Here is a 17,572-nt window from a genome sequence, read left to right as displayed (position 1 = left end):
TGAGGGAATGATTTCTGAAAATGGGGATGGGAGCACCTAAGACGTGCAAAGATGTTCATTGCAGTTGTGGTTATGATAGTGGATGGTGGACAATAATCTGAATCAGGTAACCAGTGAGGAGTGCTATGGCCTTGCCCTTCAGTGGGCTCTCTGTAAGACAGAAACATGATTTTGAAAAAATACTCAAGTGAAAAAAGGAGTCCAGATATTCAATCCACGATTTAATTAAAACTATGTAAATCAAACAAGTATAGAAAAACAAAAAGTGACCAGTAGGAAAATACACTCCATTTTGAAAGAGATAAGTCGTAACTAAGAAATCCACAGGCACAGCCTGGCCTCGCTACACTGAGGACCCAGTGAATGAGGTCACTTTCTTCTGTGCAAACGAATCTTTCTTTGGCATTGGATAGAGGCCAGAGGCCTGCCTTTTAAAATCTGGAAGAAAGCATTCAGAGGAATAACAATCAGAAGTAAAAATTGGCTTAGAGCTGAAGTTGTAGAATACTAAGAAAGGAAAGGCTAAATGTACTTGAAAAAGATAGTATTCATGACAACTTTGTAAGGCATTTTTGAGTGTGCAGAGTGTTTTCGTATGTATTTTTCATTTTGATGGGCTCTTCTCTTATGTAGCTTTTTATCCTGCCTGTAGAAATCACTACAGATGTAAGGAGCTGAGAAACACAGTTACTACTTATTTGGGCTCCATTCCCTTTATTGGCCTCTTATCCAGGGATTTCCCCACTGTGCAGAGTTTACTTTGAACCCAGCGGAAATTACCTAGAAGGGAACAGTCGGGCCCAGGAAATAAATAGGCATTTCATTGTGGCATTATTCACTGGAGGACCTCCAAACATTTGGCACACTTTTTCCCACACGTGCCTCATGGAACCTTGTGTTATAAAGAGGCGCAGAGCTGCTGGGAGCTGCCCACCGTCACACAGCAAGTCAGTTGTGGAACTGTGGTCCCCTTTTTTCCTCTTGAATTCCCATCTAGTCCAAGTGTCAGTTCTCCCAGAGGATTTCACGTTCCTTTTTTGTACTGTCTGTCTTAACTCCAGAAAAGATCTATTTTCTTTGATTATTTTCCCATATGTCTGTGGTTGAGAGCCATGGTGCACTTGTTGAATGCACTGTGTTGTTTTCATCCCTGCAGTTCCCTGTTTGATGATTCGATACTTAAGGGAGAAGAGAGACAGTGAGAAGGAAAATCTGCTCAGTGCCTTTAACCCTAGGTTTGGGCCATTTTTCTCAAAGACAAGCTCTTGCTGTCTCTTATCTTATTCCAACCTCCATGTTCTCAGGATGAGAAATAAATCTTTACACAAAAATCCAAGGGTTAGTTTCCAGGTGTTTGAGGGGAAGCTTTGGTCCCCAGTGGAGCTTTTTGGGGCAGTTTGTTATTTCTCTAGGGACAGTGCTGAATGCTTCTGGTTTACGCTTCTGTTTCGAAGTTTATTTTATGTTTTGTTGTGGTTTTCAGATTTCTCATGGTTTGGATTTGGGAAAGTAAAATCAAGACAAGGTGTTGGTAAGTAGTTCCTCATTCTTTGGATAAGTAATGAGTTTGTGTTGTTTAATTAGGATGAAACTGCTTTGACTCTCTTTATACTTGTTGGTCCTTGATTCTTTTTCTGTGCTCCCGGTTTCTGATTTGCTGAAGAAAGATGCCTAGAATTTTCCAGAAAAGGAACATTGACTTTAGTAAATGGTTTTGTATTTTTGACATCACCTTGTTTTTATCCTATGGGGGAGTGTTAACCGTCATCCAGATCTAGCTTGTTGCTGCATTTTTAAGAAGGTTAAGGAAATAAAATGCAACTACACTCCAACTCCATGTACAGCAAACATTTGGCTGAATATTCAAGTCTGGGCAAGTTCGGATCTTAACTTTCTTCCATTGGCCAACATGTAATAAATTTCTGAATTGGGAAATCAGCTGTTCGTTTATGACCACTTCTCTTTCAAAGCAAGACTCTAACGTCCAGACGCTACGATTTGTGCTTGATTGCATTCTGTTCCTTGCATTCAGACTATGTGCTGGAAATTGAAAAGCAGAGTTTGTAGCTATGAAATGAATGCAGATAATGTAACTCATCACTGGGACTGGAATCAGGTGTGATCTCCCGGGACCTCCGATTTGTTCAGTATTTTCTATGGGTACAGAGACAATGAACAGGAATTGCTTAGAAGGCATGAAAACACAAACTGTCTTTACATCTTGCCTGTGTGTTTCCAAGATCTGGCCCCATCTTTAGTATCTGTTGGTTAGTATTTATTTCGGTAGCAAGGTTGGCTATAGGGAAACTTGTAAAATAGGGGAAGTGTACCAGGGTCATGGAGCCTTCCAGTTCTGAGACATCCGCCCCGTACGTGTTCATCCCATCCATACAAGGAAGCCTGTTTCCTTTCTCTTTCTGAGCCGGATAGCAGACCTTTCCTGTTGGACAGCCTTTCTCAGTGTCAGTCCAGTGATCCAAAACCACTGAACCCAGAGGTGGCAGACACTGAGCCAGAGAGGGCCTGAAGGGGGAAAGTCACCCTCACCCTTAGCTAGCCCCAGGAATTCCAAGACTAAAGCTCTTAACCAGCAAAGAGAAAGTGGAGTGTGGCACAGTTGGGACATTGAGCTCCACCAGCTCAGGACTTGTCTGTGACTCCCCAGGGACAAATTTCAGATCCAGCTGATCATAGGCACTTTGCCAAGATAGCAGAGAGATTGTCCATACCGTCTTGAAGGTACCCTGTTCCAAGGCTTTGTGCTCACTCTGTGTGTGGAGGTGAAGAGGGGAGTTGAGTGACAAACTCTCTCACAGCAGCGCCATGAAATGGGGTCTTCCTTCCACTAAACAGCAGATCGGTGCAACCATGTAAATGTTTTGCTTTGGTTTTGTTTTAAATTTTTTTGAAGTAGTGTTTATTTTTTCAAAACAGAAAAGGATAAAGAATAAAACAAACAAACGAAAACACCATGTATGCCTGTACCCAGAGAGTGTTTGTTAACATAGAGAAAAATTATACATCCATAAGATTTTTTCAAAAATTAACAGTACAGAAATGTAAATATTAAACAATGTCTCTCTTACCCACCTCCATGGTTTCTCCCCACCAGCTCTCTCCCAAGAGATGTACCTATCACATATTTCTTATGTCCTTACAAAGAAAATAAATTTTACGACATATATAGATCCTTTGAAAATGTATACACCATACTCTTACTCTTTATCTCCCCTTTAAAAATAAAATTAATAGTTAACTATGCTTATTGGCATTTTACGTGGTGCAACCACGTACATGTTTTCCAGGCCGGTTTGCTCTGCAGAGAGGCACTTGTTCCTGGAAAGCTTCAAAAACTGGGCTTCACCCTTTTAGGCTACAGCAGAGGGAATTCTTCTCCAGAATTGTTATTTCAGCTACAGTTCATCAGAAGTGCCGCTGCTTTAAAATGTAGGTTTTATGATTTTTCAGCTGTGGGGAGGCCACAGGTCTGGAGACGACTGCCACTGAAAATATCGTTCGTTACTCACAGATCCCAAGAGAAGAGGGCAGGCCATGACACAGTGGGGACCGTGGTGCTGAAGGGGGCACAGGGTCCATCAGGAGGCAGAGGGAGTAAGGGGAAAACATAGACAAGAGCCTCTATTGTGGTTTCTGCAGAAAGGAATGGGCGAGGCAGGGTAAGCAGGTTTAGGACTGGCTGGGTTGAGTAAGGTCAGTGGGCTCTGGGATGTAGGGACAGTCCCCAGTTGTCTTATACCTGGCTCTGGGATGATGAGGCAGGTGGATAGTGGACTGGAGTGTGAGAGCCTGGTAAGTGATGCGGTTGGGGGCGTAGACTGTGGATTGGTCAGTTTGTATATGAAACGTTCTCTCGTAGGCAGGTACTTTATTATCTCTAGGAATTGGCAGTCCCTCCTCTGTCACCAAAGCCTCAGATGTTGAAGCATCAGAATACAGAAAATAAAAGACATGGTTAATACAGCTATTTAAGAACAATAATCTGTCTCTCTCCTTGAAGACATGTTGGTCTTGAGAGAAGGAATCTCTTTCTCCAGATGACTTACATCAATTCTTATCAGGGAAAAAAGTCTCAGTCAGGTTTAAAAATGTCTGTAAAGTCATTTATGCAGGATACGTTACTGAGCAGCTCTGGTAAAAGAAAAATGCCTCTTTGCATGTGAGACATATTAAAATAAAAATGGGCTAAAAATGTTTCCAGGCATAGCTCCTACTTGTCAGCTCAGTAATTAGAACTATGTACCCCAAGCTCAGCAAGCCGCACATACCCAGCAATTTAAAACTTTGTTAACATTGTAAGACATTTTTTCAAGTCCTCCTATGAATTTCTCACCCGCTGTGATATGCCCCTGACTCTTCTTCTGTCTGTCTTTTTGGGGTGTTTTCCCCACGTGCACAGACACATAACGAGACATCCATGATATGCGCAGACAGGCTGCTGTCAAATTATATAGACATTCATCTTCCCCCCTGAGAGCTTTCCCCCTTTGCAGCTTTGCTGTGCTCCATTCGATCAAAATGTTCATAGAAAAATGGCTGAATCTCTGCAACCTTGCCAGCCGTATCAATCTTCCAGGATTTGGAACATCAATAATGAAGAAAACAGCACTTGAATTAACATTCCACTTGATAAACTGTTGAGGTTTATATGTCGCTCAGATTTGTCAACAGTGACCTTCTGGCAAAGTGAAAAAGCTTTTGAAAGATTACCTCTGGTGCTTTATACCGCTTCTGTGCTTAAAAATTTTCCCCCAAACAGAGAACCTCTCCCCTTGGAATCTGTTACCTCAGAGTTGGGGGTTTTACTCAGCGAGGCCACAGGAAGGAAAGGGTGTCCTCTGATGATGGAGAAGCGAAGAGCAAGTCCCTTGGTTGAACTCTTTAAGTAAGGCTCCACTGTGTGCATGGCAGATGCTTCAGAGCCCGAATTCCTGGAGGAATTTCAACATTGTCTTCTCAGTATCATCCTCCTCCAAAATGATTGAATGCTGTGGGAATGTGGATAGCCTGTCCTGGGCCAAAAGGGAATCAGAGGAAAAGCAACTGGGATCAGTGCGTTTCTAATTGTTGCAGGGAGTCCAGAAGCAGATATCGCTGGCCTTCTGACAGCATGTGGAGTGTTTGAACATGACAACTCTTGCATTTCTGGGGGTAAATGTGAAGCCTGGAATCTGTTGAGAAATGTGTGGCCTCTACTGCACCCTTCCCGGGGAGCTCGGACAGTAGCGTGCTTTGGTAACGTCGAAGGAGGGGACAGCTGCACCGGGACTGGAGCAAGGGAGCCCATGATGGGAAGGTTTTATTGACAAGATGCAGAAAGCTTAGCATAACACATGTCCATTTTCCACCTCTGGGTTTAAGCTCTGGGTGATCGGGGCCTGTCAAGAATCATAAAACAGGGATGGTTAAGGATATTAGAAAGGACTTGTCTGTGTAGCTATTCTTGGCAGAATTTCCACTGTTTACTAACACTGGTGAGCTAGGCTCAAGATGAATACAACTGGTAAGCTTGCCTTTGCTTTGAGTGTTCTGTGGCTTCTAAATTGGCTGTGTGAGGACTTGCTTGCAGAATTAAGCCAGAGTGTATCATTAAAAGCAACTTAAATACACATCCCCTTGAGAGAGTGTTTTTAAAAATTACCTATAGGGCTTCCCTGGTGGCGCAGTGGTTGAGAGTCCGCCTGCCGATGCAGGGGACACGGGTTCGTGCCCCGGTCCGGGAGGATCCCACATGCTGCGGAGCGGCTGGGCCCGTGAGCCATGGCCGCTGAGCCTGCGCGTCCTGAGCCTGTGCTCCGCAACGGGAGAGGCCGCAGTAGTGAGAGGCCCGCGTACCGGAAAAAAAAAAAAAAAAAAAAAAATTACCTATAATAGCAGTTGGCTGCCTCCTGCCTAGTTTAAGATTCAGCTAGCTGGGGAATGTCGTTATGCCTACAAACTGTGATAATCCCCATATAAGAGGGAAAATGGATCTTGGAGGTTGGGGGATGGATTACCGTGATATTTCGTAGGGAATTCAAAAAAGTATAATACAACAACTTTTGTTTCTATTGCTGTGCTTCTTACAGAAAAAGTAAAATGTGAGGAAGAGGGAGAGATTTGCTGGAGGTGCTGAAACGTCCTGGGGGCCTGGGCAAACGCACGTGGTCTTGCTCAGGAAATAGCGATTAAGGCTTTCGTTTAACCAGTACACATTTGTCTTCTCCGCACATTGGATTTTGCCTTCTCATTGCCCTCCCTTTGTCTTTCCTCCATATCCTTTTCTTCCTGTCTTCCTCTTAGCTTATTATAGTAACCCTGGCCAGTGGGAGCCTTCTGGAAGACCCTGCACCTATTCAGGATACTGTAGAATCCTGTGTACTATACTAGGGGGCTTTGTCTACTTTCCCTGTAGGGCGTGTCTGTCAAAAGCCACTGAGATCTTAATTGTTTGCAAGTTTTCAATGAATGTAGACCTTTATCTTTGTGAATGTATTTTTGGTTGCAAACATTATAGGTCAATGGTTGAATTGTTTAGACGAGATACAGTAGACTGTATTTATGGGTATACACGTTCTGAGACTCTGGACTGGAAAGTTTAAATCTGGTATGAAAAATGTTATGGTTATTGCTTTAGTATAAAGACATCCATGTAATGACACTACAAATAATGTTATGGCTAAAGGCAAAACAGGGAACTTTGCTATGGGATTGGACCATTATTTTGCGCACAAAAGTGGTGCCGCTGCTGAGAGAATATACAGAAAGTGGAGCATAGTAATAGGACAGGCCGATGCAATTCTAGTCGACCAGTTATTTGTAAGTTTATTTAGTAATACTTAGTAGTAATTCATACTCATGAAGCACATTTTCATGTCAGTAGTTTCATTCCAGTCGCAGAAAGTAACAAGCAGATACTATTTTGCATATTTTACACATGTAAGCAGATGTAGAGGTACAAAAAAGTTAAGTGATTTGTCCAGAGAGTGGTGAAAGGATCAGATCTTTGAACTTCTAGGACGTCTTTCAGTACACTGTACAACAGGAATCCTAGATTCATGCTGGGAGTTTCAATGAGAGCGTGCTCTAAAGATGTTCAGAGAACAGAGAGGAAAGCTGCATATTGAATTACAGGAGAAGGAAGTAAAGAAATTGGAACCCTCACACATTGCTGTTGCGGATATAAGATATGTAGTGCAGCCACTTTGGAAAACAGTTAGGCAGCTCCTGAAAAGGTTAACCGTAAAACTACTATATGACCCAGCACTTCCACCCAAGAGAAATGAAAACATATATCCACACAAAAACTTGTACACGAGTGCACATAGCTATATTATTCATAATAGCCAAAAATTTTAAACAACCCAGATTTCTATCAATTGATGAATGGGTCAACAAAATGGGGTGTATCCATGCCATGGAATATCACTTGGCAATAAAAAGGAATAAAGTAATGATGCATGCTACAACGTGAATCAACGTTAAAAACGTCAGGCTAAGTGAAAGAAGCCCCAAAGATCACATATTATATGATCCCATTGATGTGAAATGTCCAAAATAGGTAAATCCATAGAGGTAAAAAGTAAATTTGTGGATGCCCAGGGCTGGAAGCGGGGAGAATGGGAAGCGACTGCTAATTGAGATGATAAAAATCTCCTAAAATTAGATTGTAGTCATGGTTTCACAACTCTTTGAATATGCTAAAACCCACTGAATTGTACACTTTAAATGGGTGAATTTTAGGTATGTGAATTATAGCTCAACAAAGCCATGAAAAATTACAGGAGAATATGTATTTTTCCAACTCCAGGCCCAGCCTCAGTTATCAGCAATGATGATGACTCTGCCAGCCCACTCCATCACATCTCCAATGGGAGTAACACTCCGTCGTCTTCAGAGGGTGGCCCTGATGCTGTCATTATTGGAATGACCAAGATTCCTGTCATTGAAAATCCCCAGTACTTTGGCATCACCAATAGTCAGCTCAAGCCAGACACATGTAAGTACAGCTGTTTATACTTATTGGCCCATTTGCTGCATAGCTGTATCAAGCAGTATGCTTATCAGAGTCCCTGACGAGGATGACTGAGGGGAGGGTATAGTGTGAAATGTCTGAGTATCCTTGGGGCTTTGAGCCCAAGGAATAGATCATTTAGTTTGTTGATTATGGAGTTCTCAGGGTGTGTCTCCTGCTGGGATTGGAACTGTGGGCAGATACTGACTTCTCTTGAGATCCATTTTCCAAAACCATTTGTCAACATGAAGTTGGAATCAAGGCATGCTTATCTTGAAAAAGATAGACAGAAACCAGAAGTGTCATTAGAATGCACATACATCAGTTACAGAAGACAAGCAATTGGTGGGATTTAAATTTGGTCTATTGAAAGTCCTTAAAATATACACTAATGGTAGTCAGGAATGCTCTGTGTTGCACACAGGTGGTATCAATTTAGGTAGTTCTGTTTTCTTTGTTCAGTCCTAGTTCCCAGTATGAGGCTTGTTGTGATGTCACAATAGCAAAGGGACATCACAACAGATGGGCTGCCTGTTAAGTACACTGAGTTATATTTCTTAGAACCAAATTAACCCACTAGCCTCTGTTGGGAAACTTGGAATCTTTATCTTATCCTATCTTCTGAGCCAGTGCTCAAATATAGAGGCTGGAACACAGCCTGAAGGACAAGAAATAAAGTCACAGTAGACAAACAGGCTTATGCCAGTGGAACTCCAGGCCTTCCCTTACACATGAATAAGGGGCCATGAGGGCTAGAATATCAGGTGGCTAAGGTCCCAGGGGTTCTCTGGCACTGACAAGTGGGTACCTTTTGTCTATCTGCATGTTCTTGCCCCATCTTAAATACTGTTCTCCTGCCCTGTCTCAGGTAAGGTAGGACTATTTCAAGGTTAGATATTGGGGACTGACTTTCCATTGAGAATGCTCATGGATAAGGGGACTTAGCAGTGAGTATCTTTTCAAATATAAAGGAACATCTGTAATTTCCTCCTATTCATTCAAATTTATCCTGAGGTATGTTTAACAATGGATTTGAATTTAATCATTAGGGTGAACAGTATTACAGTCTTGTAATGTGTGAGACTGAACCTCAACATAGCTTTCAGTTGAATATGTAATATGATAAGATAAATAGAATAGCACATGTGAAGAATATTGAGCTCCTTGAAATAAAAGGTATTCTTTGAAATCAAAGTATTATTAATTCTAATATTATTATTATGGTGTGAACATGATGTGTGGAGGTTTGCTTAAAATGTGCATTCTTTGTTGAGATAAGCATCCTCCAATGGTTCCTGAAATGCCCTGCATGTGTAACAAATACTGAACAAAGCAAAGCAAGATAGTGTAATGAGAGATTCTGTCATCATTTTGATTGTTCTCCCTAGGAACAGAGTACTTTGACACCCCTGACACCACCACCAGCACCAGTCTGTATGATGTACTTAGTTAACCTGAGACTGCATTAAAACTGAAGTTGACTAAAATCAACCTGTACTCAAAAATTTGCTTTTCTTTGTCAATGGAAGAAAGATAAAGCTGAATAATCAAGTAGATAGCATTAGCCTAGCAAGTCCAATAAGAGAAAATGAGCCAATGAGCAAGAAAGCAAACAAATGAGAGCTTATAGAATCAAGTGAGCTAGATGGCTTCTGAGTCTGTGGTTCTTTCTAGAAGTGCTTTCTTCCCTTAGAAGTTCCACAGGAAAATTTCCAAAGGTCATTTCCTTAATCTAGAGTTCATAGAAGTTTTTACAAAGGTTTTGGGTTAGACATTTTGGTAATTTTGGAGGAGTCTTGGTTTTGTGGCTCAGCCACTCCCACTTAGAAAGAGTTGGAAGAGTTGAGGAGACCTGCAGCTTCCCCTCAGCTTCTGCCCTCTACCAGAGGGCACCAGACCATTGATTGTTTAGTTGTTCCTTATAAAGTCTTGTTGGGTCCTTCACTCAGCAGTCCTTACTGGCTCAGTGTTCTCAATCACTTAGTATCTTATATCAGAAGAAGTTTTATTTCTTCCAAGCATCAAGCCATATGCTCTTTCATGATTTTAAGAACACTTAAAATAACACATCTTCCATAAATCCTTTTTCAAAGAAATGGGAATGAAGAAGCAATTTACTTCTCTCATTCCCTCTACCCTTTCTTAAATGCCATCCTTTACCCCATACTTTTTATCTTTATCTTCAATGTATCTGTTGCCTTTTGTGAAGTCCTGAGTATGACCACTCTGGTGTATGTTTCTCTAGTCTTGATTAGGTTAGATTGTAAGCTCCTAGAGAGCAGAAACTATACTTGTTGAACTACATCTTCGTAGCATGGGACATGATGTGCCTTTGATGTTGGCCAGATGTTGACCAGATATGGCTATATATTGCTGAAATATTAATTACTAACAGACTGGTAACAAGTATAGAGGACCTTTTACATTGACCCTTTTACATTGGGTCCTTTCCTATTAAATTTGCCTGTGTAGACTTTGTTAGATGTATTTTTAACAACATGTTAGCCAGTTTAAATAGATTTAGATAGCAAATTTAGCAGAAATAAGCCTTTAACAAAAAATCCTTTCTTTGAAGATCCTAATTGTAGTCGTTCAGAAATTTAAATATTTCAAAATGCATAGATCTGATGTACAGAGGGATCTGTTGCTATAGACCCATGATATTTTGGGAGCTTAGCTTTCAGTTAAGTTATTCCCATGAAGTATTTTTACAACCAATCTCTAAAGAAGGGCTCTTCCAAGAAGTTGGATAGGTTACATCTGAAAAACAAATTTAAGAAGCTCTCAGAAAAAGTATGGAATTTTTCCCATGTGCTTAAAGCAAAATATCACATAGACAGTACACCACCAAGCCCTGGATCCATCAGAGGCTTGGGTCACAAACCAGCACTTTTACTTCTCTTTCCTAAAGCTGCCTGCTATTGAAAGATGTTGGCTTTATATGTGTGCTCTTACAAACAGTGATCCCAGCTTATTTCACTGAACTGTAAGAATCTAATGCAGAAGGTGAAGTTCAATTCATTACATATTTATTGGCTACCCACAATATTCCTACAATACTAAGAATTGGAAATTCGGTCATAATGATGGCATGTTCCTTGCCCTCAGGGAGTCTCCTTGGGGAGGCCAGTGGTGAAAGACTTCATCGTATAATCACAATGCACTATGATAGCATAGCTTAGAGCAAGGATCCTAAACCCTGACAAGGATTGGGCAGGTCAATATGAGAGAAACAGGCTAGATCAGAAAGATGATATGGTATAGTGAAGGTCATGATGGCATGTGGGCTTGGTATTACCAGATACTCCAAGTTCTCCAGAGAGAGCAGACATTTTATATTTTATGTGAATTCTCCAAGATTTAAAACGCTGGGTGGAACCAACAAAATACATCAGCAGAGTCAGATTTGGTCCACAATCCACCAACTGTTTGTGACCTTAAAGATCAATGAATACATACACCTTGTTTTACAGACAATGCTCAGAAATGGCTTGTCCAAAAGGAATACAGCCTCCCTGCTCATGTAGCTTTGCTCTAAAAACAGAACAACAAACAAACAAAAAATCATGATTAAACCATATTTCTTTAAATGATGTGTAAGATCATTTGAGTGAAGGATGATGATAAATTTTATCCCCCTAAGTAATTTTTCACTCTCAGGAGCTATGTGAGGTTTTCATTTACAAAGTCCAGAGGTTGTTTGCAGGATTTTAGAACAATCTGAACAGGGCTGAATTGCTCCTGAGCACTTTCCAATAGCAAGTCTGTCTACTTTATTGCAGGGCCCAGAGGTTCCCCCAAGACCGCCTGATAATAATTTGGTATTTGGAGGCTCCTGTGTCACTGCAGGAACTAAAGGAGGCTAAATCCATGCCTGATGGAGGAGAAGAGTTCTATGGTTATCTGCAAATTCTGGCCAGAGAACAACTTGACGTCACTCCTTAGCTTCCAAAACCTAGCCAAGCAAGAAGTTGCCTTCCCAAGAGAAAGCAGTGTGCTCTAATGACTAAACCCTCAAAGTGCTATGCCACTCTAACTATAGACCCATCTCCTCGATCAATCAGGATGGCAAGATGGAGCTGAGGAGCTCAGCAACATCAAGGCTGGAGTTGGTCTTTAATTCAACTAGTCTGTGTAGACGTGTCTGAAAACCACATCATCTGTCCGCACGGGGTGTTTTCCCAGTAGGACTGACCAACCCGGCTCAAGGGCAGCTGTGCTGCTATCCTCTCCTTGACTGCTAAGAACATTTTTGACAGGGTACAATGGAAACACACCTTCTGAGCTGGAAAAAAAAGAAAGAAAGAAAGAAAGAAAGAAAAAGAAAGAAAGAAAAAGAAAGAAAGAAAGAAAGAGAAAAAAAACCACTCTAACCAGCAAAACCCCCGAATCATCAATCTTGGGTTCTCTTGAAGGGTGGGAACGCGTTATAGCTTCCCCTGCAGGAAAAGCAAATGCCATAGACTCATTGTCATCCCTAGAATTGTGTCTTTCCTAGAGCAGCCTTGTAAATTAGCTAGGGTCCTAGGCGGAGGGCCTAAATTAAATGAGAATTGTCCTGAAATACATACTGTATGTGTTTGTTCTTACAGCGCATGCCCTCTGTGTATATCTAGGGCTAGTAACTCTGTGGCAGATGCAGATAAGGAATTCTGACTTTTCTCCACTTTAATTCCATTTCCAATGAAATGGATGTTTATTGACTTCCTGCAGCGTGTGCCATACTTCAAGTATTATCGTTCACGTGTGTATATATGTTCATGTGTGTGTTTTCCCATTGGTTACATGCTTATTAGGCAACTATGTAGATAAGCACAGATTCATAGACCAGCTAAGACTAAGGAGATTAAATATAATAAAGGGAGGGAGTGTTTTAACAGTAGTTGAAAAGATCACACAGGACACCCCTCTTGCGCCCCTTAACTGCCATACCCACCCTGTCATTGTGTTACCAACCAGGGGAGGGAATGGAAGTGGTATTTTTCACAGAACTGCAGAGGTTTTGAAAATGTTTGTAACATTACTTTGGGTACACATGAGCAAAAATTCTGAATCATATCCAAGACCTCAGGAGCTCGTTATATCAAGGGATGAGAGTTATCAGAGGTTATCTTTGAACTTCAGTGCAATCTGTGCCCATGGTCCATTTTGATGGTCCATTTGACGGAAGTAAAAACAGGCAGAAACAATTGCTATAGCACTTTCCTAGGTCCTTTGCCTACTAATTTTGTCTTTCAAAAGTATGTTTTCTTCTAAGTATTTAATTGGCCAAACAGTAACTGATTTGGGAACTGTTTATATCCCTTTGAAGGCCATGGCCTGCACTTTAAAAATAACCTAAGTCTGTTTTGCCCAGCATGAGTGTTAGGGGCGAGAGAACGCAGTTATTTTAGGATCCTTAGAAATTGCTTCGTTTATGGCACAGTGGGCTGACGACTCGTTTCATGGGGGTCTTCATGGCACGTTGCTCAGCCTCTGTAGGTCCCAGTCCAATTCTGTCTCTTGATGCCATAGTCCCCCATTGCCAGCTATAACAGCTTGATACTATATTCTCCTTTCAACTCCAGAGGACATGGTAAGAAGCTATCAAATAATGCTGAAAAAAAAGCAACTTGAGTTCCCTCGAAGAAAGGAAACGAATACATGCTGCACAATTACATGTAAAACGTAAGCCATGTTACAAACTCTATTGAGAAGGAGATTTGTTAGGAAACCAGTTTCAAGCACATTTACAACTAAGTAAAATAAGAGACATCATTCTATTAGCATTTGACCGCTGGGTGATATTATTTGTTATCAAAAAGGAAATACCACCCAGTTACAGGGTACCTAGACCTCTTAGAGAAAACAGTCCACTTTACATTTAATGACTAAAAGGGAAAAACAATTATAGATTTAGATCAGGGAGACACTCACAATGGTATTCTGATTTTACTTCCACATTATCGGCCAACCAAGAGGGAATTATGCACCCCTCACACATCAGACAGTTCAGTCCACTTTCACCAAATCATCAGTGATGTACTGGAAGCATGCAGGCAGATGCAGGATGCTACTGCATTTCTTCTGGGTATTTTCCAACGCCCAGCCCAGCTGGAGAGTGGATACCAGCATGATGAATTTACCAAATGCACCCCCATTTTGGTATCTGGTTGGTCACTCTTGCACGTGCCAGCAGATTGGGGACCAGGACCAGCTCAGCAAACACATATGCAGAGGAACCTCTTATGTTGCTAAGCAGCTCCTGCTACCCAGATGCTTTGAACACTGAATGCTCCCTGTCGTTAAGGAGAAATGAAAGAACGGGAGTTTTTCTTGGATGCGATGCTCGCTCACAGTTCAATTCTTCATGGCAGCTAATGTAACAGAGTGCAGGTTTTCTCCTTGTGAAGTTTTCTCTGCCTTTGCTAATTCTGCCAGCCAGAGAGGGTAAGCCACCATGGTTGGGATCTTCTCAGATTAGTCATTATGCCAGCTCTCCTTATGAAGTGCAGCCATGCTGCCTTTCATTCACGATGTTGTACTTGTTTATTTGTTTGCTGTTTTTCTTGGTAGTTGTTACTTCTCTTGAAAGGCATGTAAGATGAATTTGCTCCACACCGTGGACAGGAAAGAATTGGAGAGAGATCTACTTAGTTCAACCTGATAACCAAGCACAAAGGCAGTCTCACTCCTTGAGCTCAGCCTCTAGGAGGAAAGCTGCTTCCTGAGATGGAGACAGCAGCCCAAAGGGTTCCTGAGTCCACGCTGCCCTCTGTCTGAGCCGGCTCCCTTTGGCTGAGAAGATGCTGTGTGTTTCTGAATGCTTGGGCTCCCTCAGGGAGGGAAAAATTAAAAGGCGGCATTTGTGGCTCAAAGGAAAAGGACATGTCAGTATCACAGTGACCTCCCCTCCACCCGCAGGGCTGAGGAGGTTCTTAGGCTGCAAAACTTTCAGTTTTAAAACTGGGACAGTCCTGGGCAAATGATAATGGATTGGTCACCCTAGTTGGTATAGCTCTGATGATTTCTGCTACTAAGACAGAATTAAGTCCTCCTTACCCAAAATGCCTGCAGATACCCTAAAATGTGATTCTTTAAAATAAATAATATAGGTTGTAGTTGGAAATTTGGAAAACATAAGAAACAAAGATGAAATAAAAACTCATCTATAATTCCAACAGAGATAATTGTTGATAATATCCTTTGGATATCCAACTTCCTCATCTTATGAGTGTCCTTTTAACCTCCTGTGATATAAAGTCTAACCACTTGTACCCTGGCCTTTATTTGTACTGGGCTTTGTTCATATTTCTATAGTAAAGGCTTGTCTTGGGTGAATTGTGTTGGAAGGTCCATAGGAGGCTCGCTGGGTATATTATTGTCAGTGTCAGATTTTCTATTTGCTTGGTGATGCATAGGGATTAAGACAGAGCTGGGCTGGACTGGCCATGGCAGGTCGGGTTTCGAGGGACCGTGAATCCAGAGGAGCTTAGCTTTTCCAGGGTGAGTGTCACAGAGGAGACGAGCCTTGTGTTATGGGCCTGGAGGACTCAGGGAGCAAAAGGGTCCCGGATCTGCCAAGGCAGGCTGAGCACTCCAGTTTAGGGTCAGCTCTCTGGATGACTCCAAATGTAGTTGTCTGCTCCGCTGGAGCAGATGATCAGTTTTTGCCCCCAGTTCTTCACCCCAGCTGGGTAGCTCCTTTCAGAGAGCCAAGCGTGCTGGATCTGAAAGGGCCAGTCTGGTTACATCTGATATGATTCTCACTATTTAGAGATGCCTTTTCTTCCACCCAGGATTCCTCGGCTGTGCAAGGACCTCTGATGAATTGGAATCTCCCCTTAATCATTCAGCCTCACCTAAACTTGATGGAGTCAGTAGCCTAATATTCTCCAGTCTTCCCCTCATGAAATGCTTCCTCTTCTCATGTCTCAGGCATCAAGGCCCGAGCTGGGGCTCTGGCCAGGGGACTTCTATCAATAGTATGACATACAGGAGTATTTCAGAGTTGGCATTTTGCACAGTAATATTAAAGTTGATAGGTTCTAAAAATGAGTTCAGAACACATATATTCCTATGATTTGTAAGAGATTAGATTTGTGCGACTTTGAACCAAAGGGATTGGGAAGAATTCTAGGAAGGAAACAATAATCTAATGCCTAGTTTCTCTATTCTGCTTATCAGTTACTATATACGTTATGAGTATGGGTAGACATCAACATGCTTTTTACCCTGTTGCTATTATTTAGCACATTTATTTAACCATGCCATTGACCTTCTGGGTGCATTAAAGTAGAACCCAGGTCATTATGAGATAATGATGGCATTTAGACTAAGTGCAATATTCCTAATGTTCCAATAAGTGGTTGGTATAGAGGGGACAGGATACCATCCCACACTATCTAATTATATCAAAAGAGCTAGTCTCCATATTATGGAATGCTTTCCTTAGAGGAGATTACATGATATATCTGCTTATAAAATAAGCAGAGGTGACACCACTGAGTTGCCATCTCACATGTTTTCCTGAAAGAATGATGGATTTTCAGATCTGTTTATACTCTCATACCCACTACCGATCCCCACCCTTGCTCCTGAAAGGAGTTTGCTTTTTACAAGTGAGTTTGTTTTTATGAGTGAGTTGCTAATGAACAGAGAGAAGCTAACTGGTTACCCAGGGACCTAGTCTTACTTTCTATTAATAGAGTACTCCGGCTAGCTGGACTAATTGGCCTCACATTGTCTCTATCCTGGCTTTACTTCCTCTGACCCATGAACATCAAGTCCTTTTTTGCCCATCTCATTCTGTCATCTTCCCTCCTTTTCTCTATATATTAGGGTTCAGGAACCATGATGCTAATGATGACATTTCATCCAAGTTCCTAGTTCCATTGATGCCATTTCCTGATATCCAGAGAAGCAGTTATGATTCTGTCTCACTGCTTAAGCCTTATTTTGAGAGGACCATTTTCTTCTTTTCCAAGTGCTGTTCACTTTTAGGATATTTCTCTCCCTCTTCAGAGCCTTAGTTTTGACTAACATACCTTTGTGTACATATAAGGTTTTAGTTTTCCTTGAGCCCTACCTAGACCTTTATCAACATTGGTTTTGGAAGAGGAAAACTCTCATTTTCTTAGTAACAGTTTGATGATGGGGAGCTCTGCCTTAGATTCCTGAACTCCTGAGCTTTGAGGAAGAAGACAACGACCAAGTAGCAAAGGGAATGACCTTATCACTCACTTCCTGAGTCATGCGTCTCCTCTGGGCTTGTGTATACTCTCTGCTGTTTCCTGCACATTGCATCCCAAGTTTTAAATTAAAGTGGATCTTAGCCGGAATGGGGTCTAATGACTGATGCATGGGTACAGTCCTTGGTGTTAACAACCCAGGGCCTTCTTTTGTTCTTGTAGAAGAGATCTGTGTTTTCGAGGGCCAAGCTTCTGCATGGGGGCCAAGCTATGGGAGGGGGTTGTGAGGTTGGGGGTGAATCCATATGGTCTTCACACCTTCTGCCCACTTTTGGAAAGAGGGGGCTTGTGTGGATTGGTATGGATGACATTCCCCAAGCAGATCCTTCTG

At 41.8% G+C, this 17,572-nt stretch overlaps 1 protein-coding gene across 3 annotated transcripts in view; it reads left to right on the top strand.

The window, feature by feature from the left end:
* NTRK2 (neurotrophic receptor tyrosine kinase 2) overlaps positions 1-17,572 on the top strand; it is a gene marked incomplete at its 3' end in the record, with an annotated part of 377,788 nt that overhangs the window by 206,054 nt on the left and 154,162 nt on the right. The window contains exons 13-15 of one of the 3 annotated variants that reach the window (XM_079925509.1): positions 1,484-1,531; positions 7,808-7,996; positions 11,794-12,296. In XM_079925509.1, coding sequence (XP_079781635.1) covers positions 1,484-1,531; positions 7,808-7,996; positions 11,794-11,822 — 266 coding nt within the window. Of the gene's footprint in view, positions 1-1,483; positions 1,532-7,807; positions 7,997-11,793; positions 12,297-17,572 lie in introns of those variants that run through there. The other 2 variants (XM_079925508.1, XM_079925510.1) reach the window with 2 other exon arrangements.

The sequence above is a fragment of the Stenella coeruleoalba genome (assembly GCF_951394435.1).
Source record: "Stenella coeruleoalba genome assembly, chromosome: 7".
NCBI classification, from domain to species: domain Eukaryota; kingdom Metazoa; phylum Chordata; class Mammalia; order Artiodactyla; family Delphinidae; genus Stenella; species Stenella coeruleoalba.
The sequence above is the reverse complement of the archived record's forward strand: the minus strand, read 5'-3'. Positions and strand labels throughout refer to the sequence as shown.